The following is a 27971-nucleotide window of genomic DNA, read 5'->3' as shown; positions in this document are numbered from 1 at the left end:
TATTTCTAGAGCTTTGGCATAAATCATTTATATGCATACGTTTGTATACTAAAATGCGGTAGTTGCAAAGGAAAAAAAATTGGAAATACCAAAAATGCCTCATGGCAAGGATCTGGTTGACTGTGTCATAACTGACCCCTGCTCAGTACAAAGAGATCTTTCAGAATTGCATTATAGGAGACTACTTGATCACATGGGGAAATGTTTCCATGCTGTGGTTTGTTCCCAGTGATTCATGTGCTGGGGACTTTGTCCCCGGTGTGGTGGTCTTAGGATGTGGAACCTTTAACAAATGGGTCTAACCACAGGTAATTAGAGCGTTGTGGGCATCATCCTCAGAAGGGATTAATGCTGGTCCCATGGTCCATCCCCTTGCCCGTTCTTTGGCTTCTTGTCCTACCTGTTGTGACCTCCCTCCCTCCCTTTCTCTCTCCCCCTCTTTGCCTCTTTCTCTCCCTCTCTCCCTCCCCATTCCCTTCCTCTCTTTCTCTCCCTCTCCCTCTTTTTTCCTCTCCTTCCTCTTTCCCTTCCTCCTTCTGTGATACTGTCCACCATGAGGTCTACCAGATGCTATATGAATGAGGCCACTGAATCACAGTCTTTGGGCCTGCTGATCTGTGAACTTATGTAGTACCAAGCTTCAGGTATTTTCTTATAGCAATAGAAAATAGCAACACAGCGTTGCAAAGCGTTTTAGGATTACCGTGTGAATGTGAATTCAGTTTTGTTTAAATCTGTGTAGACAAAAAAAAATCATGATGTGTGGGGCTGACACTGTGGCATAGCAGATTGAACTGCTGCCTGCCACTCTGATCTCCCATACTGGTTCTAGTCTCTGCTGTTCCACTTCCCACCCAGACCCCTGCTGAGGCTCCTGGGAAGGCAGTGGGGGATGCCACCGTGTGGGACACCCTTTATTCCCTGCGTCAGCCTGGCCCAGCCCAGTGAAGGCAGCTTGGGGAGTGAACCAAAATATGAGAGATCTCTGTTGCTGTCACTGTGTCTTTCAAACACATTTCAAAAAAATCTTTAAAAATAGATAAATGCATTTGAATACATGACTTTTTTAAGGAACAACTTCTTTGGGGCAGTGTTTGGTAACTGCATCAAAAAATCACTGACATAACAGAAAAAAATAATTAAAGCACCGGTAACAGACAAGTGGTTATCTTAATTTATAAAAAGCTTATACAAATCATTAAAAAAAAAAAGACAAGCCAAAAGAAATGGTTAGGAGATAGAAAAACATGGTTTATAAAAGTAATTATAAATAATGGATGAAATATAAATTTGCTTTTGAAAAAGTTGGTTAATAAGTAATGATATTTCTGTTGACATTCATCAAATATATTCTAACTTGATAATTACATAACTAAACTTTGGTTTTTAAATATTGTATTATGCGACATTTCTTTGAGAAGCAATGGTTGAGATAGCAGATTTTTCTCAGATTTACAATATGTAGTTAGATATTTGTAGGATTTTCAATGATATAGTTCTAGCTGTGTGTGCAAGACAAAGCCTCAGCATTGCCAAGGACCCCAAGCAGGTCACTTACAGACATTGTTCTCTAGAATAGTGGCATTTCCTTGTTTCTTTGATTTATTTATTTATCGTTATATCTGCAAAAGGCAAAGTGATAAGGAAAGCAAAAGGTTTTTTCCATCCTATTGTTTACTTGCCAAATGCCCACAACTGCTGTGGGTTGGACAGCTGAAGCCAAGAAGCAAGAATTCCATCCAGGGAGGCAGGGACATAAGTCCCCGAATCCTCACCTGCTACCTGGCAGGATGTGCACCAGCCAACAGGAAGCCGAAGAGGAATGCCTGTCCTGGAGCCAGGCACTCAGGTGCAAGGCAGCTCTCTGAAGTGACAGCTCAGCCTCCGCACACCAGTGCCTGCCCCGGTTATCACTCCCGTCAGTGCCCTTGCCTCCTAGTGTGATGACTGTGCACTCCGACAGTGCAGTTGTATGCCCTGAGCACTACCTTTTCTTCTTCTGATAACTGGGATAGCCAGTCTTAAATGGTCTTCTTACTTCCTTAATCATGTTTGGTTTTAACTTGCCTTAGTGTAAACTTACACTTTCATAAAAGTATCTGTCCTTCATAACCAAACCTTCCCTTGTCCCACCATTGCCTCTTATATCAATTTCAGCAAATAAGTAAATAAAATTAAAAATGGGAAACATATCGGATGTTTGCCCTGGACAGCCAAGCAGCCTGTTCCAGATGATCGCCTCCCCCCCCACCACCAAATTTGAAAATCCTCTTCCAGAAATAACCCTTCCCGTGTGTCACTCTGATAGTAAGTCGTAGAAACTGATGGGATCTTGGGCTGCAAGGCTCCCTGGAGGCACACTGACTGGACAGAGCTCAGCTGGCACAGTTTTCCATCCTACAGCCAGCCAGACTGCCAGCACGGGCTCTGCACACAAAGTGCATCTCTCTGTGCGAGCACGGGCTTCACAAGGCTGTGAAGTGGCTGCTTCCCCAAACTGTGCATTTGCCAGCAAACATGCTATTGTATTCTCAGGGTTTAAGCCTGCCAGCAGGCCCCGAGCTCACCAAGGATAAAGTGAAGGTGTTCTTCAGCTGGTGAGGAATATCTGTTTATTCAGCACTAATTCCAGGGTTTTAAAGGCTAAGGAAAGGGAGAGTAGGAGGGCGTTTTCAGGCAGATTCTCCCCACTCCTAGTGATTGGCTAAAAGGCACGTCTGTTCCCATTGACCTTCCAGTCATGTCAGAGGTCACATTGAGCAGGCAGGGCTAGGACAGGTAAGCTCTTAGCCTTGCCCACCAGGTAGGAGGCAGAGACCCTGGAGTGATTACCCACAAGGTGTGCTTTAAAGAACCTTAGGTCTTTATAGTCCTGCTCTTCTGTGATGAGTTGTTGTAACAGCATGATACAAACATGTGTCAAGAATACATGCTTTGAAAATTAATTAAATCCACTATTCTTAGTGGAAGTCAAGCATCTGGCACAGGGCATGGCACATAAAACTAGAATGATGTTTTCTTCCCCTGCCCTGAGGAGCACTAACGGTCTCCAGTGTGGCACAGTGGATTAAAGCCATAGCTTTCATTGCTGGCATCCCATATGGGTGCTGTTTCCCCTTCAGTTCCCTGATGTTCCTGGGGAAGCAGCAGAAAATGGCCCAAGCATATGGAAGCGTTCACTCGCTCTCCTTCACTCTCCCTCTCTACCTTCCCTTCTACCTCTCTGTGTTGCCGCCTTTCCAATAAATAAATAAATACTTTAAAGACAGCCATCAAAATCAAAATTTTTTCTCAGCTCCATATGCTCATTCTGTTGTGGTAGAAGGCTGGTAAATGCTCTTAAACATCACTTACTGTGCCGTTCTCCATTAGATGGAGAACCTGAGACCTGCAATGTTTGACTTGCCCAGGTCCCAGTGGTGGTGGGACAGGCTATCCTCTCCCTGCAGAGTAGGGCTCCTTCCTCTCTGCTCCTCCACCGAGCCAGGCGAGGAGCTGTCCGCCCCAGGGGTGCTGGGCTTCCCTGAGACACTCTGGGAACTAAGGCATTTGAGCTTCCTGTTGAGGCACTGGAAAGCCTTTTATCCTCTGAATGGTTGATCCTAGTTTCCTCTTGCCTCAGATACATCATTGGTTTTGCTGGATTAGTTAAAATACATTTGTAAATGTGGGGCTGGTTGGGTTGAATTAGGCTTCAGTGCCCATTGACATGTATGAGAGCTGAATGGGATGTAGGACAGACTGGAACAGTCTGTTGCACATACTGGCAAGCCCGGAGCCAGAACAGGGGGCAGGCCTCACGGGAGTTACTGTGGGTCACTCCAACTAGGCTACAGCTCCCATTAGTGTACATGAAGGCTGAGTATGTGATGTGCAGGATTGGGCTGGGCTGCAGCACCTGTCAGTTTACATAGAGGACAAGGCTGGAGGCAGAACTGACCCACCATTTGCAACTACCAGCATGTGCATAAGCTGATTGGGGCAACAGACTGTGCCAGACGCTATATTGGCAAGCACACACAAGAATCGGGTCCAGGATGACCTCAGAGTTTCTTTGGGGATCCCCTCAACTGAACTGCTGGACTCAGAACTCCAACCATGAAGAGAATTGAAGGTTGCATTATCTGACCATGAAGTGCATGTGTCAGAGCTGGCTTTATCAGTGGCTCGGATGGAGCAGTGATAGCATGTCCAGCTGCACATGGAGGATATGGCAGTACATTGGAGTCTGCAGAGAGCACCTGGTACCATAACAGAGGATGGAGGACAGAACAAATCGATCAACTGCCAATTGTTGGCAGTGAATAACTGGATAAATGGAGACTCTAAGATGGACTTTGTCAGCCAGTGGATTCTGGAGAGAGTTCACTGTGCTTGGAGTGGCAGTAGTTCAGAACTGTTGAATTATCAAAACCTGATGAGCAGGACTCTCAGAGCATGCCCCATGTCGGGGACCCTGGAATGGTGTCAGGTGACTGTCCTCCATCCTGGAGTACAGAGGTGTTTGGGAGACTAGGTGTGGCTTTTCTCCTTGTCTCCCACTTTCCCCAAGATACAGGAAGGGAAAAAAAGAGAATGTGGAAATAGTGATCTCACCCACTTTCCTGTAGCCCTGGACCTTAGTCACCCTAATCAACTATGTAAAAGTCATCAAAAGGAAAGCATGTATTGGGACCGGGCCTTCTCTATTGCTCATACCTGTGCAGTGGACAGCATACCCAGACACACACTGGGACAGGTTGGCCAGCTCATCTAGGCCAGCAGAGTATATCAGGTACCTCATCAGAGAATGGAGAGCAGAACAGGTTGCACAATTCTTCTTACCAAGCTTTGCAGCATGTTCCTGGAACAGTGGATGCAGTAATGCAGACTTGATCAGCCAAGAGACCTTGGAGGAATTTTCTCAAAAACCTGGAGCAACAAAACTGACAGTGACCCAGAACTATCAAACACTCAAGTAACACCCTCAGAACGCTTTTTCCTCACAGTGGAGTCTAAGATGTCACCAAATGACTGTCCCTCATTCCTGATGTAATTTGACAGTAAGGAACAACCCCCTCTCTGTCCTCCCCTGTGAATGCAGGAGAAAAAAAATGCAACTGAAACATGTGTCCCACCCACCTTCCTCCATACCTGACCCTCAGACCTAATCGGAGGTCCTCATGGATGTACATCCCTCTCAGCTATGTAAACAATATTAAAAATAAAATTCAAAACTTTAAAAAAATAAATGTGAAGTTGCAAACAGTAATCACTAGGATTTACTTGTTTTTATTGGAAAGGCAGATTTACAGTGAGAAAGATCTTCTATTGGCTGGTTTGCTCCCCAAGTGACCACAATGGCCAGAAATGAGCTGATCTGAAGCCAAGAGCCTCTTTCGGATCTCCCACGCGGGTGCAGTGTCCCAAGGGTTTGGGCCGTCCTCAACTGCTTTCCCAGGCCACAGGCAGGGAGCTGGATGGGAAGCGGGGCTGCCGGGATTAGAACTGGCACCCATATGGGATCCCGGGCATGCAAGGCAAGGATTTAGCCGCTAGGCCATTGTACTGGGCCCACCATTGCTCCTCTGATCCCCTTAAGGATATGTTGTGTGCTGTTTTACTTTGAAATGGAGTTACAGATAAGTTGCAAGATTATATAAAGAATTGCTATATACATACCCTGACCCCAGCTACCCCAAATGTTAGCCCTTTACTTGTCATGCTTGCCCTTTGGTTTTCTGACTCTGTGTGTGTGTGTGTGCGCGCATATCCATATAGGCACACAGAAGAGAGGCATATCTGAGTACAGAAATATTTGTGTACAAATTGGCCTTTTAATTACCTGAGAATGGTTTTCATTTACCCCTAAATATTTTACATTTTCTGAAAACTAAACATTTTCTGCCATAGCTGTCATACAATCATTAAAATCAGGAATTAATAGTGTTACAGTACTGTCTTACTCAATTCAAGAAAACATCTTTCCTATAAAATGTGTCTCTTAGTTCAAAGAAGAAAAAAAATGTTAAATATCCCATTTCTCTTTACGCTTTGACTTTATAAAACAATGATAAGCTTGTTTTTAAAAAATTTTATTAATGTGTAATATGTATTTTTATGAACTACAGTGCAGTGTTTCAACATGTGTGCATAAGTTGATCAAATTGGGTAATTAGCATTCCCATGTCCTTTTGTGCATTGTTGGGCCCTGTCAGCACCTGTCTTCCACTTCTTCATGAAGTGCCTGATACACTATTGTGAACTTTAACCCAACCCCATCCCACCTTCTCTCCCAACCCCTGCCCCGTGTTGTACAGGAAAATGCTTCAGTGCTTCCTACGTGACTATGTCTTGGTGCCTGTTAGCCATCCTCCCTTCAGCTCCCCCACCCAGTTCCCTTCTTCCCCAGCCTCTAGTGGCCACTATTTAAAGTTTAGATGAACCTTTACAGCTTCCACATATGAACAAGAATGGACACTAATTCTTTTTAGGTGTGCTTGACTTCATATAACATGCTGACCTACATTCCCGTTCATTTTGCTGCAGATGTATCAGGATATCATTTTGGTTTTTGTGGCTGGATTACATTCCACTGTGTGGAGAAACATGTGGCTGTTAACATCAATCCTGTATTCTTTATCCGTTCATCTGTCAGTGGACTCTTGGTTGTGCCTCTGCCTTGTCTGTTGTGAATATTGTCGTGGGTGTGAGTGTGTAGGTGTCTCTGTGATGGACTGATTTAGCTTCCTTTGGATAACACCCAGAAACAGGATACCTGGGCCATGTAGTTTATCTATTTCTTTTGTGTAGTGTATCTATTTTAAAATTTTTAAGACCATTTATGCTCGTGTCCATAATAGATTTACTAATGTACATTCCAATCAGCAGTAGTTTTTCATCTTTTTTTGTAAAAACCAGTGTGTCTGGAGTAGGGTGGTACTTCCCTGAGATTCTGGCTTGCATTTCCCCACAAGCTAATGCTGTTGAGCATCTCTCTCACGTATGTGTAGGCCAATTAAAAAAAGGCAGTTCAGATCCTTTGCCTGTTTCTTAACTAGATTGTTTTGGTTGTTGTTGTTATTGTTTTTTTTTTTAATTCCTTCTATATCCCTAGACATCAATCCTTTGTAAAACACACAGTTTGCAGTTATTTTGCTCCGTTCTGGTGGGTGACTTCACTCTTGGTTGCTCCCTTTGCGGCGCAGAACTTTCTTAATTGGATGTCATTTCATTTGTCTGGGTTTGCTTTTGTTGTCAATACTTTTGGAGTCTTACCCAAAAAAAAGCAAAAGTATGACCTGTACCGATGTCTTGTAGTTCCCCTGCACGTAGTTCCCCTGTGGTTTCTTCTAGTAGTGTGATAGTTTCAGATGTTGTATTTAAGTCTTTAATCCATTTTCCACTTTGCTGTTGGTTTAGAGATTTATATGCATCTACAACAGCTTTCTACAGTGTGGACTGTTGGATATAATCACTTGAGTCATTCTGTTAGTTTTGTTTTGTTTCAGTATTTTCCAAAAAGAGAGCACCTGATTTTTTGGAAATTGTAGAGGAGAAACCTTTCCTGCAGCCTCTGCAAATTTGACTGACAAAAGACAGATTAACAGGAGGAAAGGCATACAGTTTTTACTGATGTCAAGATTTTATATGCATAGTTGCTTCACAGAAAAAAAATGAAAAGCTTTTTTAAAAAACTGTATGTATGCATTGAATACTTGCTAGTGTATCTGGACAAGATGATTTATAAAATATGCCTAATCCTAAGTGAAGGTTCCTAAGTCAGCCACCTCAGGTGGCTCGCTTACAGCCCCACCTTGCTTACAGCCCCGAGCAAGGCAGCCTGAGATGGGCGTTTGTAAATGAGGGGTCACCAGATACACGTTACCAGCACAGCTTACGGTGAGCAGACTAACACTGTGTTTTGTATTTTGATGATTTCATATTTTTTACTGACAAGATTTGCTAATCTCATTTCTTCTTAGCTTTCTGCTAGATCATCTCAAAGCATCATTAATATATCTGTGAAACTGGGCAATTTTTTGGTCAGAAACTGATTTCTTCGTGTTGGTTTTATCCTGTTGTGCTGGTAAAAACACAAATACCAGCATTTTAAAAACACATAAGTTCTTTATTCATCTGCTCATCATAAAGATATCTGCGTGGAAGAGAATACCTTGGGAAAATGTTCCTGTCTTCTCACTCTAAATTAACTCCTCAAAGGCACCAAATCTTTATAAATCAATCATGTAATTTCCCAAGTCAGGCGCAACTGTCATGTTTTAAATTTGATGGGGTATGTGGATATTGGTAAATTTTCTATTATTTTCAGTTTTCTCAAATTTCAACCTGATACCTAAATAAGCACTCCCCTGACACAGCCACAATCACGCTTTAGCAACCCGAAACTGTCAAAACTCTGCTAAAATAACTGGAGGGAACTTGGAGAAGAAATGGAAGTCAGACATGTTCACAAATTCTCCTTAGGCGTGGAGGGCCTAGGAACCCAGGACAGTAAAACAATAACTGTCTCAGAGTGCTGGAGAGCTGTGAGGTGGGGACAGGGGGAGTCCAACAGCAACCAGGCCTGGCATAGAGGAAGAAAATTGTAAAAATAGGGAGTTAGAGAAGGAAGAAAAGGAAAGCTGACTAAAATGGAGCTGTGCAATTGACCTACTTCTCAAGCGTAACCCCGAATCCTGCATCTTTAGGGCATGCTCAGATACTTCAGACTCCAGATGTTGCTTTGGAAGGCCTGACCACCAAGGAAGTGCGTACCAGAGGAAGCAATGGCGTTTGAAAGCCATTACACATAGCAGTTGCATTGGTATCTACTCACAGTACCTCTCAAACAACAGTAAATAGATAAAATTGGATATACCACAGCAACAGACAGAAGCACAGTGGAAGCAATGGACAGGAGGCAGCAGCGTCATTTTGTAAAGAAGTAACCAAGTAGTTACCCCTTCAGATGGGATTCAAATGTCAGTGAATGTCTACAACAGGGAAGCACACAAGCCCAGTGTCTGTGACCACAAGGCTGTAGAAAGGCTCTGGCCTGGGAAGGACCAGGCACCTCTGAAGGTCGGGGTGAGGGGTCCCACTAAGGAAAGCATTTGCTTAAAAATCTGTGTAAAGATGATACCAACTGAATTTTAAAAAATGACAATGACTCCCAGATGTCCTCCCTGACTCACAAAGCTCATGATGCTCTCTGGCTTATTCCTGATTGATAGCAACAAGGTCCCTGTCTGCAGACATTGACCCCGAGAAGCTCTGGGCATGGGGACACCAGATGCAGGGAGAAAAGGGCCAGGCAGCACATGGAAGCCAAGGAGATTGTGTGGACATGTAGACCCTGAGGACTGTGTGGTCCTGTTCACTGCAGATGACCTGCCCTCACCACTCCCAGGTAGTGAAGTCTGCCTCCCATAAAGACACAGGGCTCTTCACTACCTCTGGTATAAAAACCTGAGACCGAGACAGATAGGAGAGGAGATTTATGAGTAGCAGGGACCGTGTCCAAGATGATGACTCAACTGGCTAATCTTCCCCTCCAAGCACCACATCCCATACAGGCACCTCTTTGTGTCCCAGGCTCTCTACAGCCCATCCAGCTCCCTGCCTGTGGCTTAAGAAAGCAGCAGAGGATGGCCCAAAGCCTTGGGACCTTGCATATATATTGAAGCTACTGGGTTCAGATCAGCTTAGCTCGAGCAATTGTGGCTTTTTGGGAAGTGAACTGGAAGATGGAAGATCTTTCTCTCTGTCTCTCCTGCTCTCTGTCAATTTGCCTTTCCAATAAAAAAAATTTTTTAAAGCTATTAAAAACAAGGAAGAAGTAGTAAAACGGGTGGTGGGAGGAGGTGGGACAGTATAGAGAACTGCATCAAAACCAAAACCAGAAGTCTCATACTCAGAAAGGAAGTGAAATGTTGTATTTATGGAATAAGCGCAGTATGCTTTCAAAAGGAGACTTCCAAGAGCAAGATGGGCTGGATCAGAAAGAAGTAGAGCAGGTGGGCCTTGAACCAACTGTTGGAGCTGCAGGCCACTGTTCTACCCACTATGCCACAACATAAGCCACCCATCTAGAGTGTCTCTGTCCTCTCACCTTGGACCCTTTGGCTCTCCTATTTGTTGAACCTCTCAGGCATGTGCAAATATGTTCTAAGTGCTCATTTTTTGAACATGTAAGTTTTATTTTCTGAAGTACTGTCATCAAACACAGTCCTCTCCAGAGCTAAGCTTTTATGGCTCTTGAGAAACCCAACCAGTTAAGCTGCTTTAACTGAAGATGGATGATTGATACATAGTTAAGCCTCTGCTTGGGATGCCCACACCCCGTTTGGGGTCTCTGTGAATCAGTCCTAGCTCCGATCCTGTTCTAGCTTCCTGCTAATGGTCACTGCAAGAGGCTAGAGTGGAGCAGGCCTGGTTTGAGTTTCTGGCTCCTGGCTTCATCCCGTCCCAGCCTTGGCTGTTGTGGCCATTTGTGTAGTCTGTCTCTGGATCTCTTCCCATTCCTGTTCTTCTCAAATGAAAATATGAGATGGAGTTGAGGACAGGATTGGAAAAAATCCTATACCTTAAATTCCAACTTGTCAACCCTTGGTGGGAAAGTCAACAACCTTCTCCCCCATCCCCGCAAATGTGCACTGGCTTTTGTAGAAGTATAGTCTACTTAAACCTGTGTTCTTGGATTATAAGGGGAAATGCATGAATCCTTTTTTTCCGAAGAGTCACTTTCCTCTGTAGTTTTTCAGTGCTACATTTTCTGATGTTAAAAGCTAATTCAGGGCCCAGCACGGTGGCCTAGAGGCTAAAGTCCTCACCTTGAACGTGTCCAGGATCCCATATGGGTGTCGGTTCTAATCCCGGCAGCTCCACTTCCCATCCAGCTCCCTGCTTGTGGCCTGGGAAAGCAGTAGAGGATGGCCCAAAATCTTGGGACTCTGCATCCATGGTGGGAGACCTGGAAGAAACTTGGCTCTTGGCTTCAGATCAGATCAACTCCAACCACTGTGGTCACTGGGGAGTGAACCAGCAGACAGAAGATCTTTCTCACTGTATCCTCTTTGTAACTCTGGCTTTCCAATAAAAATAAGAAAATCTTTTTAAGAATAAATGTTAAGTTAAAAATAACAAAGAGCACGCTGTCCATCCTGAAACCAGAAACACCAAAATTGAAAATTAAACCAAGATCCCAACCTCACACGATAAACTTTAGGAAATGTCATCCAGGAAAAGAAAAAAAAAAAAAAATGGACCAAATTGGAAGCCAAAGCATCAAGCATTACAAGGAGGGATTCCAAAAAGTCTCACTGTTTTTGGATATGTTGTTGTTCAGCTTGAAGGTGTTCCAGAAGGAAGGCCTGGAACACCCCACATCTGTACTGGGGACCTCTCTTTCTACCAAGGTGTCTGCCACGTGAGAAAACTCAGTGAGGTTTTCTGTCTTTCCTGCCTCTGGTGTGTCTGTACAAGGAATGAGGAAAGCATCTGCTGGCAGTCAGCATTGCAGCTGAACCCAGAGCAGGTTCCACTAGTCATGGGAAACAAGCCCTCAGCCAAAACCCCCAGAATACCCCAGCTACATTTATGTTCCTCAGAACTAAGGAACTGGGTCTGCCTCAGTGGCGGCTCCATCCCTACTCCTTCTAGGCTGCTGCTGACTATATCTTTAATCCATGGCCATCCAGTCCACATTAAAAGTGAGAGAACCAAGGCCAGCATGGTAGCCTAATGACTAAAGCCCTCGCCTTGCATGCGCAACAGGATCCCATATGGGCACCAAGTTCTAATCCCAGCAACCCACTTCCCATCCAGCTCCCTGCTTGTGGCCTGGGAGGGCAGTCAAAGACGGCCCAAAGCCTTGGGACCCTGCACATGCGTGGGAGACATGGAGGAGGCTCCTGGCTCCCGGCTTCGGATTGGCACAGCTCCAGCCATTGCAGCCACTTGGGAGTGGATCATCAGATGGAAGATCTTCCTCTCTATCTCTCCTCCTATCTGTTTATCTGACTTTCCAGTAATAATAAATACATCTTTTCTAAAAAAAAAAAAAAAAGTGAGAGAACCAAAAAATACCAAATCAGCGCTGTCTAGGGGAAGAGGGCAGACCGGGAAAGGTCAGGTCTCATTTGTTACAGTTCCAGGTCACAGTTTACAGACACACATACAAAAAGTCATGGATTTGCATAAGAAGAAAGTAGCACAGCCTGCTGAAAATAAGGCTTTCAAAGAGTGCTACCACTCAAGCTCACCAAGCGCAAGTGTTCTCTGTGTATTAACACCACTGACCTTCACAAGCAATGCTTCAAGGCAAACACTAGCATCCTCCCCATTGTACAGAGGGGAAAAACAAGGCACAAAGAGGATAAGAAGTCTGTCCAGCTTCTAAGGAAGGGCCAGGCTCTGAATAGAGGCATCCTGTGTGCAGAGCGTGTTACCAACTGTGCTGCTCTCCTACCCCCAGAGACAAACCACATGCTAGGCAACCACTTTGTACTGTTTAGGATGTGCAAAATGACAGAAAGGTACTAACCAGGCACCTTTGCTTTGAAGCCACAAGAGGGAAGAAAACCAAGAGAAAGAAAAGATACAAGCTCAGGAATGAGGGATCCAATACGGAAGAGCAGTTCAGGACATTTCCCGGGTGGGAACTGTGCAGTAGGTCTAAGGAAGTATCATTGGAAACAGGAATTGCAAAGGGAAAGATTCAAACAGTGTAGTGAACAATTGGAGGAGGTATTGCTGGTCATTATGGATCTGTAAGAACATCTGGCAAAAATCAGCAGTAGATATAAATAAAACGAAGCAGATTTTTCTTTGACAAGATGGTTATTAACTAGGTGAAAATTCTGCATGCTAAAGAAAACTCTTTAGTAAAATTATGAATCCAGTTTATATGTAATATATAATGCATATTTATATGTTTATATATCTATTATGTCAACTCTCCAGTACTCACATAGTATTATATACATATAATGTAAATACTGTTAATTTAAAATTGTTGGTGTAACCATTAGTGGGGTGATAGAGAAGGATGATGATGAAAGAGTTTGAATCTCCAACTTCTGTAATTTGGACAGTGTCCCAAAGGATCAACCAAAAGGTAATAATACGTGTGATTTATAAATGTGACGGTCAATGCCAGAAGACACAGCTGAAGTACTCTGTGTGGCGTATGACTGTCAGGTAGGGAGACGGGTTAAGGTGGATGAGGGCGTTGGCTGCTCTCCGGTTGTAAGCAGTTTGGTATTCTTTTTTTTTTTTTTTAACTGCACAAATCCAAAATAAACTAGCATAGATGAGATTTTAAGACTTTTCCCAAAACCACATTTAAAAACATGTACAAAGAAAAACAAAAAAGAAATGTACAAAAATTGCTTTTTTTTTTTTAATTACCAAAGAATCTAACCAAGAACATTTTAATGAAAAGCTGTGTCAAGCGCTTCTTGGAAATTAGAGATAGATTTCCTAGATGTGGTTCCAGAGAGCCTTCATTACCTTCACCTTAAAAAAAAATGTTCTGTCAAAGGAATGGGATCACATACTTACTTCCACCCTCTAATTGTCTGCTTTTGGTTTCTCGAGATACTAAAGAAAGGACCTTTATTTTAGCACTTGGGTGGAGGCGTCACAGGGCCATCTGTAGGATGGATCCGCTGCTAGGAAAAGGGCCATACCCACTAACGGGAGAGGAGGTGGCTTTCACCGCCTTGTGATCTTTGAATATGCTGTGTTTAGATGAACTCTACACTCCCATGGCAAATCGAACAAGTGCCATGTTTCTCTTACGTGTCACGATTTTTCTGGCCCCGTTGGGATCCTCTGCTGATGCCCTGCCATGTCACATGCAGACAAAACTGTGTTGACCATGCAGCAGGTTCAAAGGGGAGACCACAGCAAGTGCCTCGTGCATGTTCAGGGGTCTGCGTGACGATGAACCTCCAACAGCTGTGCAGAGGGGCACTGCTCAAGTCAAGGGAAGTCAGTAGCGTAGACAGGGATTTAAGACAAAGGTACAGAAACCTGGAAGAGTCTGAAGGGGCCACACCATGGGCTTTAAAATGGGAGGCTGATCATCTTGGCCCTGCAGGGGCAGGGACAAGGGAGAGAAATCACACGGTTGTTTCAGTAGCAGTGTAGATATCTGTGGGAGCGCGATGGGGAAAGTGGCTGTGTAAGTAGTGGGGGGTCTCAGGGATCTGTACAGTACTCTGCTGGAAGTGATTGTGGGAGAAGGAACACAGTCAGTGGGAGAGAGGACATACAGGGAGGGGGTTGGGAGGAGCTGAAGATGGTGTCAGCTTTGCTGGAGAGGTTGAGGAAAGATCATGAAAAAAGTGTGTTTCATCATGCTGAGATGGAGCTGCTGCCAAGATGCTGTCAGAATTCTGATCCCTGAAAATCCTTAGCAAAGGTTCATATGATGTTGGTGACTGACTGAGCTTCTCCCCAAGATTGCATCTCAGTTTCTGAGAGTTTGCACAGCGCCCAGGGAGCAGCCTACTCCTGCTGGGCTTGGTATGTGACTCCTGATGACCTTCCTCTGGCAGCCAGTATGTGTGATCTGTGTCACACCAGGCTCATGGCCTTCGGTTCTGACCCCTCTTGCCTCCCTTCAATATTCCTTAAAGATTTACCCAAAGATATTCGCAGTTTTGCTTCCTTCTTTTCATGACAGAAAAGCTAACGCAGGATTCAGGTTCAAACTGAGCACACGTGTGCAGGTAGAGTAAGGAGCAGGTAGACAGTGGGAACCCAGTGGCAGCGGGACTCCTTGCACCATCAGTTCAGCAGTGGCTGATACTGTTGACAGGCCCAGTTGAATGGGTAAGAGGAGAGGTCATCTGTTCCCAAGCCAGCCAGCCAGCCAGCCAGCCAGCCAGTCAACCAGCCACATTTTGCTTTCTCTTTTTCTACTGTGCAGGTATGGCGGGGCACCCTGGCCCGCATGCGGTACAAGAAGACCAAGGCAGCCCTTACAATAATCAGGTACTATCGGCGTTACAAAGTCAAGTCGTATATCCACGAGGTGGCCAGCCGTTTCCAGGGCGTCCAGACTATGAGAGATTACGGAAAGCACGTGAAGTGGCCCACCCCTCCGAAGGTTCTTCGCCGATTCGAGGAGTGTCTGCAGGCGATTTTCAACAGGTAAGCACCTTGTGGCACCAGCTCCCACCCTTACAGCAACCAGGACTGTTGCCTACTGTCTTTACTTTTGCAGATTTTGCTCTCAAAGGGCAGCTATTTAACTCAACCTGTGGAAAAATCCTTTAACTTCTGCCAAAGTAGGTGACAGCATAGTGCTGCTACCAGCCCTGGACCCAAGACCTGTTGAAAATGAGCTGCTAGCACACTGTCTCTGCTCTGGCTTATTAGCAATCAGTAACTGGTGCTTGAAACTCCCTCACCTTGTTCAAAGAAAAACCCCTCAGTGGAACAGCTCTGGATCCTGCTGTTCCGGGCCTTTCCTCCTCAGAGGCCTGTCTGATGTAACAAGGGGCTTTAACCCAGACCGAGATGGCATTGCCCCAGTGACTTTAAAGTGCAGGCAAAGAGAAGGAAAACAGATGTCTTAAGATAAACCTTTTTTTTTTTTTAAAGTAAGCAAACACCCATATATCAGGACCTTTCCATCTACTCTTCATTTTTTTATTGCTGTTTTGTTTTGAGTGAAGTGTCCTGCGTTGGAACCTGCCCTTTCCCATCACCTTTGAACTTCCTTGGTGCCAGCTTGCACCAGACATGCAGTCATCCTTGGGTGTCACTAGGAGATAAGAACCAGGACCCTCCGTCAATACTAAAATCTGTGAATGCTCAGGTCATTTCTATAAAATGAACAGGGGAGAGGGACTGATGCAGTGGTTCAACAGGCCAGTCCTCCACCTACAAGTGCCACATCCCATAAAGGCACCTGTTCATGCTCCACTTCCCTTCTAGCTCCCTGCTTATGGCCTGGGAAGTCAGCAGAGCATGACCCAAAGCCATGGAGACCTTGCACCCGTATGGGAGACCTGAAGAGGCTCCCAGCTCCTAGCATCACATCAGCTTAGCTCTGGCAGTTCGGGGAGTGAACCAGCAGATTTAAGATCTTTCTCTCTGTTTCTCCTTCTCTCTGTAAGTCTGCCTGTCAAGTTAAATAAATCATTTTTTTAAAAAAAAAGCAGTATGGTATTTCTATGTAACTCACTCATGCCTTCCCAAATACTCTGAATCATTTCTAAGTTACTTATAAAAGCTAATGAAAAGTAAATCCTGTGTGAATAGTTGCTACACTGTGTTGTTTAGGGAGTGATGACAAGGTAAACAATTCTACCTGAGTTTGGTACAGTCACAACTGCTGCAGGCCTAACTACTTCTCTCCTGAAGTTGACTGAACATGCAGCTGTGCAGCTGTGGAGCTGGGATGGTGGTGTTGGGATACCGCTGTCTTGCAGATGGCCGTCTGGTCACACACACTAAGATGGCCATTTGGTATCACACAACAAGAACACTAACTGATACCCAAAATGTGAAAGAACTAATTTATAAATTAATGCTAAATCAGACTCTATCCTCTTTAGATTTTTGCTTTATATAATGGTGGAAGGTGTCAAAAAATAAAGAAAAATGCATGAAAGAAAAGCCCCTTTAGAAGTATCTCATATGCATTTTTCTAAAAATAAATGGCTGCTCATAAAAAGAAAAAATTCAAACAGTTATTGAAGGCACAAGTACCTCCACTCTCAGATGTGTTACCATAAACATTAGTTTTCAGTCTTGGCCAACTTTTAAGTCTTATTTATTTTTATTTTATTAGAAAGGCAGAGACAGAGAGATAATCTGTCTTCTGGTTCACCCTCCAAGTGCTCACGATGGCCTGGAACTCGTTCTGAAGCTCCTTGGGGCTGTCGGCAGGCCAGGTATTTTGAGTCATTCCTTGGGGTCTACAAGGACACACCTTAGCAGAAAGCTGGATCGGAAGCCAGGGAGCCAAGAAGTGAGACAGACTCCCAGGAGGGGTGAGCTGCTGCACCAAAGGCCTGCCCCCTGGGCAGGAGTTTTAATGCAAATATAAAATCTTTACATGAATGGCATCATTGGTAAACTGCTTTCTGACATAATGTAAATTACACAAGAAGCTGGAATTAGAAGCAGAGCTACCTGGGCTCACACCACATGGGACTGTCCCACGTGGGATGCCGGTGTGTCCGGCCTCTTACCCACTTCGCCCCCTGCCCAGTGTTGTGTTTTTGGCTGCAAGTGAGCACTGTTGATTTCAGTATGATCTCACTGTGGCCTGTTCAGTCATTGCTTTGATTGTTGAGATTTTATTTGTGTGGCCTAGAACTGATGAATTTGTATAGAACTCAGCATGCTATTTCAGCAAGTATTTAATAACTGCCTGTGTGCTAATGCACTGATCTGCAGATATGCAGTGCCAGAAAGAAGAAAAGGCAGCCCAGCCATTGCTGTGGTGGATGCACACAGACACAACACACACACACACCTTTTTGAGATTTATTTTTGTTTACTTGAAAGACAGTGTTAGAGAAATCAATCTTCCCTCTACTGGTTCACTCCCTAAATGGCCACAATGCCCTGAGGCAGAGTGGGCCAGGCTGAAGCCATGAGCTTCATCCAGATATCCCACGCGGTTGGCAGGGGTTCAAGAACTTGAGCCATCCACTGCTGCTTTCCAGGCCATTTGCAGGGAGCTGGATCAGAAGTGGAACAGCTGGGACTTGAACTGGTGCCCATACAGGATGCTGGTGTTGCAGATGGAGACTTTAGTTGCGACACCACATTGTCATCCCCCTAACCCCAGCCCTGCCCACCATCCCACACATACTCTGAAAACCTGTCTTGCTGGCTGCAATGACCTTATCAGGGGTCAACTAAGTTTTTCCTGTCCGACCCAGTGGAAACTTACAGGCTTTGTACATTACAAGTAGTCTCTAGCTCATGTTCTTTGTTTTTGTTGAACATATGTAAAATTGCTTTGGAAACTAGTCTTAGCTGATGGGCAGAACCAAAATAGTCCATGCATCAGATATGGCACAGGCTGCAATTCACCAACCTGATCATGAATTTTTGGAGTTATGAAATACTGAAAGAAGTTTGTTAAGGGATTCCACTCTTACTGGGCTGGATTTTTTTTTCTTTTAATTTTTCCAATCTGAGTGTGCCTGTCATCGTGTTTAAGATCACCCCAGTCCTTTGCAGTAGTCGTTTTGCATCATGCCTCCTTAGCACCCATCCTTTTTCAAATCGGGAAGGCTGGTGTCTCACAGCCGGGCTGCTGAGTGCCAGCTGCTCATACTCACTGTGATGGACTGCTAGGTCAGGATGAGAGGCACATGGCTCCCACCAGGGTTGTGTAGAGCAGGCTCGGACACCCCAGCAAGGGGCCGAGCTGTGGACCTCTGTAGTCTGTTGAGTTCAGGCCTTATCCTGGGCCACTGTGGGCAGTGAAGAAGGGGCAGGATGAGCAGGCACAAAGGCCGGGAACACATCAGCAGACAGAGCAGACTGCCCTCTGGTAATGAGACTCGGAATTCGTGGGCTAATTGGGGAAGGTATTTAGCAAGTGAGTAACTTAGTGCTGCACGGCCTGTGTGTCACCAGTGTCCTTGACTTTGACCACCAACCGTTCCAAACCTGTCCCTCTCCCAGCCTCTCTGGATGAGCCTGAAACATCCTGTCACACAGAGGAAAGGATCTCAGTGTTACATAGAGCCCTTACTTTGTCTTGGTTGTTGTCTGGGCAATCTGCCATCTCTGACCTTCTGTGTCACAGCAGATGCCCCACCCCACCACCAGCCCGTCCAGAGTTCCCACCTTGAGATCCATCAACTCCTGACCTTGCTACCAGCCCCTACTGTGACAGCCTCAGGGTTCTCTGGGCTTTGTCCAGAATCCTTGCATGCCTAAAGGTCTCTGTCCTGCAGAATGGATGGAGCCACACTGAGCCACCTCCCCTTCATCCCAATCCCGCCTTCTTTCTGTCTTCTCGAAAATCATCACATCTCCCACTTTATTATCATCTGTGTTTTCTGATGGTGTTACCAATTTTGCCTTATTTTTTTTTCCTAATTCTCTGATTATGTCAGTAAGTCTCATTCCAATGTTCTGTGGAAATATATGAGAATCACTGTTTTGGTAATTCACTTGATCGGAAGGAAGTTCTCAGTCTGCTCCAGATTGCCTGCTTGAAGCTCCTATGACAGAAAAGAGGACATTGTCCCTATTGTTTGGGATATACACTTTTGGTTGCTTAGGCAGTGAAGTCGTGGAGTTATCCTCAGTCTTCCCCTCACAACTAGTCCGTCAGCAAACCCTAATAACTCTTCGTTTAGAACAAATTCAGTTCCAGTGCTTGTCTCTGCCTGCACCACCTCCTCCTTGAGTCAAGCCACTTTCCTCTGGGTGTGCGATATGGGAGCAGCCTCCCACTACATCGTCCTCTTCCCAGCCTGCCAGTCATGGTGAGACTTCTAAGCCTGAGTCATTCTGCATCCTTCGTTCAGAACCTTCCAAGGGCATCTCATCTCGTTCAGAGTGAAGGCCTACGTCTTGGAGATGACCTCCTGGCCTTGTGGGCTGTAGCCTGGCTCTGCCTCAGCCTTCTGCCCTTCCTCATCCAGGTCTGAGCTGCACCGGCCTCTTGGCTGCTGCTCCAGTACATCTGGCAAATTCATGTGTCAAAGCCAGTGCACCTGCTGGGTTCTCTTTGCAGAACACTCCTGTTCCTACCTTCCCGGATCCCTCATACCTCACTCACTGTAGGTGTTTCTATTTGTGTATGGTGGTAGTACCTCCCTGGCCACTCACGTTCTTCTCCTCTACTGCACTCCCTGCCTTCTGCACACACCTGTCCCCATCTTCCCTATGGTCTATATGCCTTTGTATATTTACTGTGTGTTCTTCATAGAACACAAGCTCCTCGCACAAAGGAACTTTACCTTGCATACTGCTCTGCCTCTCCTGCCTGGAGGGCCTGGTGTATAGAAGATGCCCAGGAAATATTAACTGGGGCGGGTAATGGCCAAGTGGGTTGAGCCACTGCCTACAAACGCTGGCATCCTAAATGAGCTCAGGTCCCAGTCCAAGTTGCTCCACTTCTGATCCAGCTCCCTGCTGATGCACCTGGAAGCAGTACAAGATGGCCCAAGTGCCTGAGCCATTGCTACCCACATGGGAAATCCCAGTGGAGTTCCAGGTTCTTGTCTCTAGCCTGTCCTAGCCCTGGCCACTGTGGCTAGTTGGAGAGTGAACAAGTAGATGAAGATTTCTGTCTCTCCTGCTGTAACTATTCCTTTTAAGTAAATAAATAAATCTTTTACAAAGAAAATACTAGTTGCATGAACCAAAACTGAATCCCAGCTTTTCTGTGCTATAGATATAAATATTATGAAAGCCCAATGTAAGTTTTATAAATACCTATCTACATCAAACTATATGTATTTTAACCATTTCAACATTTATTTTGGAGACATGTACCTTTTCTTAGTGCAGCTTTGCAAATTCTTTGAGTTTGTCGTACCTGATGGCAGTAACTTCAGTTGCTACTGAGGATGAATGGATTATATATCTAATGTCTCATTCATTCTGTGTATTCACAGGTGGAGAGCAGCCCAGCTTATCAAGAGTCTACCTGCTTCAGACCTGCCACAGGTCCGGGCAAAGGTTGCAGCCATGGAGATGTTGAAGGGCCAGAGGGCTGACCTTGGCCTCCAGAGGGCCTGGGAGGGCAACTATCTGGCTTCGGTGAGTCCAAGAGAAGAGCATGGAACCTTCTTACCTGACCCCTTATAAAGAAAAAGCAGAATTTGTCTCCAAAAACTGTCCATTAATTCTGTAAAAGATACTGAGTTGGGTTTCATTGCTTCTAAATATACAGTGTCTGACATTTCCCCCCAGTCTAAAAAGGGCTGTATGTGGTGTGTCAGTGTGCCGGATGTATTCTGTAACCATTTGAAACTTCCCTTCCATTGTTCTACAACTGTGTCTTAATTACCGTCTCTCTAGTCATAATTCCTAAAGTTACATTTCATCTCCTCCCCCACTCCCTGCCTTGAAAATTCAGTCATTGACCTGTGATGCTATAATAACCCTCCAGTAGCTCACCACTGGGGATGGGGAAGCAGAAAGTCCACGTCTGAAACTGAGTAAGGACAGCAGTAGCGCAAAATGCTGAGAGTAACTCTTCCCTTAAAATCTGAGTTGGGACAAGGGCTGGCATTGGCCTTGTAGGGGGCCCACACCCCATAGCCTGGGCTCTGTGCTCAGCTCTGCTCCTGACTGCTGTCTTTGCTGATGCAGACACCAAGAGGCAGCAGTGGTGGCTGAAGTGACTGGGCTCTGACTTTCCGCATGGGAGACCTGGGCTAAGGTCTTGGCTTCCTGCTCCAGGCCAACATGGCCCCAGCATGTGGAGGCATACCGAATCAATAGACGGGACTGCGTGCCCAGTCACTATCTGTCTTTATCTCTCTAGATAAAATAAATATTTGGAAAATAAATTTTTTTAAATGCTGAGCATAGTCATTTTCTCATTTCCTTCTCCTTCCAGAAGCCAGATACACCTCAGATGTCAGGCACTTTCGTCCCTGTTGCCAATGAACTGAAACGGAAAGACAAATACATGAATGTCCTCTTTTCCTGTCACGTCCGGAAGGTAAGGTAAAGCTTGCAACAGGCCCCCTGGGGAGGAAAATGCCAACTCAGACACTCAGGCAAACCTGACAGCAGCCCCCTAGCAGCTGCTGCATCAAGGGGCTCCACCTGTCTGCCCTGGGGCCTTGTTGGAATGGTTTAGGTGACCACACTTTTAGGGTTAGGCTATAAAACTTTCTGAAGGCAAGTGCCTATACCACTTAATCTAGGAATTCCCATGGTTTAGCTTTTAGTCAACAAATATATTTACACAGGTAACGATATGTATGTACACACACAATTAAAAATGTGTTTCTACAATGTAACAGCCAAAAAACTTAGGAAAAATGTCAGAATGCAGGGGTATTTCCTCTCTTGGGGCCCCCATCCTGATGCTGCTCAGACGGTTTCTATCTTTACTAAATCTTGACTTTGCACACTACATCAGCAGATGATTGGATTAGTGAGTTGTTACATGTATATTAAATGGAAAAAGGACTGTATCCAAGGAGAAAGGACAGCATGTAAGACAATGGTCTTCAAGATCCTGGACATCCAGCAAGAGAAGACAGGAGCCCTAATGCAGCCAGTTAATTGCCATGGAAGACCCTTCAGTCTGTGGGGTGAACAGGGGGAGCCATGGTTGTGCCCCAATCTGTTCCCTAGGTAAAGCTGCATGCTGGAAGTGAGGAAGGCTTCTAGGGCTTGCAGAGCAAAGGGCAAAGAGGAGAGAGCTGCGCTGGGAGGGAATTCTAGAGATCTTTAGACAGTCCATCTGGAATGTTCAGCTGAGCACCTATCAGACATGCATGTGAGGAAACTGCTCAAGCCTGGGGAAAGAGCCACCACAGGATCAGAGGTGACCATTCCAGGTGTCACGTGGACAATGCCTGCCCCGCCAGTCCAACTAGAAAACCTCATGGTCATGGGGCCCTGCAGAGTCTTGTCCTTAACTGAACACCGCTGCAATCCTACCCAACAAATCTGAAAAGCACCTCCAGGGAGAATCCAGTGGTTTTCAGCCAAGTCTGTCAGCTTCTCAGGAGGAGGCTCAGAAATGTTTATAAGGATACAAAAATCTTCAACACCCAGACAGTAAAATTCAGAATGCATGACATCCAGTCCAAAATTGCCAGGAATCCAAAACAGCAGGAGACTGTAACTCATGATGAAATGAAAAATCAGTCAGTCATTCACGCTGACTCAGATTAAAAACTAGCAAACAATGTCATTAAAAGTTACTAATATTATATCCCGTGTCTTCAAAAGATGGAGGAAAGATCAGTAAACACAAAATTTAATGATTTGCATTCAATCCATAAGCTTGAAAAATACAAGGATTAAGTACACTCTGGGATTAACAGCAGTTTAGACTTTGCAGAGTAAAGGTTAGTAAGTTTGAAGAGGCAGCATAAAGCTGTCCAGAATTAAACAGAGAGCAAGAAAAGAGACTCATGGTGGCAGGAAGCTGCATGGCCTAATACACATGCAGGCCCTGAGCGGAAAAAGAAGAGAGAGGTAAAAACTGTTTGAAAAAACCATTAGCTATTATCTTTCCAAATTTGATGAAAACTGTAAGTGTGTAGATCCAAGAAGCTCAACAAACCCCAAGCACAAGAAGCACAGAGAAAATTATCCCAGGCCGTACTGTGAGCAAATCGCTCGGCAACAGAAGTCAAGGCAACACAATGGAGTGAAGATTAGCCTGCACACATCTCTTGTCAGAAGAGGCACGAATGGGAAAACAGAGAAACAGCATCTCTGGAGCACTGGGAAACTAGCCCTGCCAGCCTCACACTCTGCACTCAACAGACGATGCCATGAGATAAGACCTCCCAAGGCCACTGAGCAAGTGCACTTCCGGAAGTGTTACAGAATGCGCTCGGGCAGAGGGAGAGAGAAGTGGGGTTATGCCATCACAGCATTTCTACATACCAAGTGGGACTATGTGTATAAAAGTGTATTTGATAAATATACCCACCAAAATAGCAGCAGTTAAAAGCAACCGGTAATAATATGGGGTCTTTATAAACATCTTGTTGCAAAAGAAGGCAAAAAAAGTGAAAACAAGAACAATACACAAGTGGAACAAATAGAAACAAGTTGAAGAACCATAAATTGAAACCCAACCGTGTTGATAAGCACATTGAACGGCGCTGGTCCCAACACCGTAGTTAAAAGGCAGAGGTGGCATCTCAGCATGTGCATGTGGCCGTTTTAACCATGCTCTGAACCCCATGTTTCAGAGTTTGTGGTGTATTTCTTACAAATGTTTGAGCAGTTAAATCTTCGGCTGTTGGTAATTAACTTCTCTTTTCCCCTGGCCTCTCGCTGTGACAGGGAGTGGAGCTCAAAGTTCTGGCCGTCTCATCAGGCTTCAGTCTTCTCGGAAACCAGACCCCTTCCTGAAACCAGGCGCCAGTCATCTCTTTTGCAGACAGAAGACACTGTCTTGACTTTGTACTTCCCCGGGATCTTAGAAGCTCAAGTGTCAGAATCTGAAACTAAGACTAAATATTATAACAAGAGCTAATCCTGTTAACTCCTTAAATTACTTGGGCCTGGGGGGCTCTGTGTTAGGGGCCAAGGACAAAGACCAGACACAGGTTGAGCATCCCTAATTTGGAAATCCAAAATCTGAAATGCTAAACTTCTTGACCACTGTCGGAACCCTCCAAAAGTTTCAGGTTTCAGATTTTCAGATTAGAGACGCTCAACTGCTAAAGCCTGTACAAGTATTGCAAAATCTGAAACCATCCCAGACATGTTGTATATGGGATACTGAACACATACATTTTTCTTATCACTTTACAGTATTTGAACATCATGAAGGACAGAAGAGTTTAACTCAGTATGATGGAGGCTTTTTTAACTCTGAAGTTAGGCTGAAATCAGGAAAGGGTTGCTGGCAGTCTCTGAGAGAATTTGGCACACTCTAGAATCTAGTTTCAGACTCTGAGATTCAAAAATTCTGTTTCCTAAAGTGTGTCTAGAATTGATCTTTCAGGAAAAGACTTTGCTAGCCGGATTTACATGCCCACATGAAGGAAGCGTGCGTATGAGCTACAGAACTGATCTGAAGGTAACAGCAGTATGTGCCATCCCAGTGAGCCCTCCAACCCGCAGACCAGTGTACCTCTGTTCAAGTTAGTAATCAAAACAATTGATGGAAAAGGAATCTGAGTGGCTTGGAGAATTAGGTCGCCACCTCCACCAATGGCTCGTTCCCTCTGCAGGGAAGACACTTTTATGCCTGGCAGAGAGTTTGTCTCTCCCTGAATCCAGCTGCATTAAGCACTAAAATCCTTGCTGATACGCCTCTATGTCTGAGTTCAAGGGAAAACATTCTTGCTTCCCACCATAGCTTAAACATGTCCTCTTCGCAAAACTTTGACACCAGGGGCACACGCATGGCAAACTTGAGAAGATTTCAGTGGAGTCCTCTCCCTTAAGCTTTGATTTCTCTTTAAACAGATACTTTCTTTCATTAACTGTGATTATAAAGTGTCATGTGAGGAGGGAGCCAGCTGTGAGTAGCCACTCACCCCCTATGCGTTTGCTCCTGGTCTGAGACCCTAGGGAAGCTTTATCTCTGCCCTGCTGTGATGCTGATAAAAATCTATAAACAGACCACTGGGAGGAGTTAGGGAGAGACAAGATGGAAGAGTTTCTTCTTTTGATAATAGAACAAACAAAATGAGAGCTCATCTAATACTGAGTCTGTGACCCAGTTTTCTCTCTCAGCTTTCTCTCCCTTAATCCCTATTGTTCACTCTTGGTCTGTCTCTCTCTTTAACTTTACAAATTTATCTAGAAGATTCTGTTCCTTTGCCATAATTATATTGTATTTTTTTAAGATTTATTTATTTTAATTAGAAAGGCAAATCTACAGAGAGAAGGGGAGACAAAGGAAAAGATCTTCCATGTGTTCATACATTCCCCAAGTGGCCGCAATGGCTGGAGCTGAGCTGAGGTCTTCCACATGGGTGAAGGATCCCAGGGCTTTGCACCGTTCTCTACTGTTTTCCCAGGCCACCAGTAGGGAGCTGGATGGGACTTGGTGCAGCCCTGTCACAAATCAACACCCCTAAGGCACTCTGTCCTGATGTCTGAAGGGGAAGGATTGGCCAATGAGTCATTGCACTGGGCTCCATGATGTATTTTTTTTAAAAATGATTTTTGGAGCCCGGCACAATAGCATAGTGGTTAAAGTCCTTGCCTTGCACGCACTGGGATCCCATATGGGTGCCGGTTCTAATCCCCGCAGCTCCACTTCCCATCCAGCTCCTTGCTTGTAGCCTAGGAAAGCAGTTGAGGACGGCCCAAAGTCTTGGGACCCTGCCACCTGCATGGGAGACCCAAAAGAGTTCCTGGCTCCTGGCTTCAGATTTGACATAGCTCCACCTGTTGCAGCCACCTGGGGAGTAAATCATCAGATGGAAAATCTTCCTCTCTCTCTTTCCCCTCTATATATCTGACTTTTTTAAAAATAAATATTAAAAAAAGAAAAATAAGTGGAGCAGCTGGACTTTGAACCAGTTCTATAGGGGATGCTGGCATCACTGGTGGCAGTTTAACCCATTGTGCCACAATGCCAGAGAAGATTGAATAAGATTCAAGCTAAATTTTTTTGAACTTCAGTTTGTCATATCAAACCTATAGCAGTATCTCGTGCTATAGCCTATCCTATTGATCTTAATTTAGTTTGTTAAGTGTCCTGAATCTAGCTACATTTTCAAATTAATCTCTAACTTCTTGGAGTGTACTAGAAAATAATAACGTGGGAGAAGGTCTGAGGGATAACACACACGTAGTAACTCTGCCTTCAATTCAAGTTGGGGAGATTTTAGGGTTTTTGCTTCTGCTTTATTTGCTTTCTATTTTCCCTCTAGGCACTAAGATACATGACAGTGTAATGGTTCAGAAATGTTTAACACTAAGTGCCTTGATTAAAATACTGCTCAAAGATTCAAACAGCCTAATTAGCAATTAGTTTACCACTTATTTATAAAATGTTCTGTAGTTAATCCTGTCTCAGGAAGAGATCTACCAATAAGCTGGGCCTTTTCTGACTGTTTGCTCATCAAGTAACACTCTACCAAGGGTGTGTGTGTGTGTCCCTCCTGTGTCATTACCTGCTTTTATTTTCATTTGTGATCTTATGGAAATGTTCTCACTCGGTGTTTTCTTAACTGTCTCACCCTCATATGCAAGTCTAGGCTTCTTGTAACCGAGGACTTGATATTCTACATGCCGATCCCTGATCAGAGAGAGAGACAGCACTTGGCAAAACTTGTCCCCATTCTGGGAAAGACAAATCTTACTTTCTGGATGGTGTCAGGTTGCTTGTTTTTAAGTCCTTTAATTCTGTGTTTTCCCAGTTAAACTATAGACTTATAAAATCTCCATTGACAGATTCCTTGCATCTGGAAACTGCAGCTCCTTAGATGTGTCATGGCCTGTGGATCAGTGGCCATGCATGTGCAGGCCACCTCTGTGAGGGCATTTGTTGACTGTGCCCCCAGGGGTTCTGCAGACAACTCCCCTTCCTTCTTGGTGAGACCCATAGTTGATTGGTTTGTTTCCTTACAGGTGAATCGATTTAGTAAAGTGGAAGACCGAGCCATTTTTGTCACTGACCGTCACTTGTATAAAATGGACCCCACGAAGCAGTACAAGGTGATGAAAACGATCCCACTGTACAATGTAAGTTTTCTGTGCTCCTATCTGAACAAAGTTCTAACCCAGAACTCAAAGGCACTAACAGGTCCACAAATTAACTGCAGTAATTTTGGGGGCTTCAGGGAGCCTGTGAATTCCTGAAACTGCATACCAGTATTGTGGTCTGCTCAGATGTACAATTCTCAATAAGGAGAGATCTAAAGGTTCTAAGAGATTAATGAAGAAAAAAAAATTCTAAATTTAAAGACTATAGATTTGATGTGATCTTGATTCCTACTCCCACTCACTCCTTAAATATGCTGGATATAATGTATTTTCTTACATATTTTTGTAATATTTATTTCTGTATGGAGATGGATTTAAGCAGAAAATAAGGGGATTACTTTATGAATAATCACTTGTCTCCAAAATGTGAAAAGTTAATCTTTTCACCAATATATATTTTATATGGATTTAAGTGTTGGTTGTGTGATCTCTGATCTGACTTCACTGTAATGTTACTGCATCCACTGGGTTCTCAAGTTCTATAATCATTTTTTATTTGAAAAATGGAATATGGTGAGTATCTCCTTGAGTCTCATCATATGACTCATTTGTTTCTGGTCCCTGGGGTCTGGTTTACAAATGACTTTTCAGAAAGATCCTACTGATTTTTTCAT

At 44.5% G+C, this 27971-nt stretch overlaps 1 protein-coding gene across 4 annotated transcripts in view; it reads left to right on the top strand.

The window, feature by feature from the left end:
• Positions 1-27971, top strand: part of MYO1D (myosin ID) — a 301304-nt gene that overhangs the window by 159035 nt on the left and 114298 nt on the right. For 3 of the 4 annotated variants that reach the window (XM_041001597.1, XM_041001598.1, XM_041001601.1), the window contains 4 exons: positions 14921-15144; positions 20598-20742; positions 21548-21652; positions 27223-27336. In XM_041001597.1, coding sequence (XP_040857531.1) covers positions 14921-15144; positions 20598-20742; positions 21548-21652; positions 27223-27336 — 588 coding nt within the window. The remainder of the gene's footprint in view (positions 1-14920; positions 15145-20597; positions 20743-21547; positions 21653-27222; positions 27337-27971) is intronic. The other variant, XM_041001600.1, reaches the window with a different exon arrangement.

The sequence above is a fragment of the Ochotona curzoniae genome, unplaced genomic scaffold (assembly GCF_017591425.1).
Source record: "Ochotona curzoniae isolate NIBS_2020 unplaced genomic scaffold, NIBS_Ocur_1.0 scaffold_2453, whole genome shotgun sequence".
Taxonomy (NCBI): Eukaryota; Metazoa; Chordata; class Mammalia; order Lagomorpha; family Ochotonidae; genus Ochotona; species Ochotona curzoniae.
This window is presented reverse-complemented; position numbering and strand designations above follow the sequence as displayed.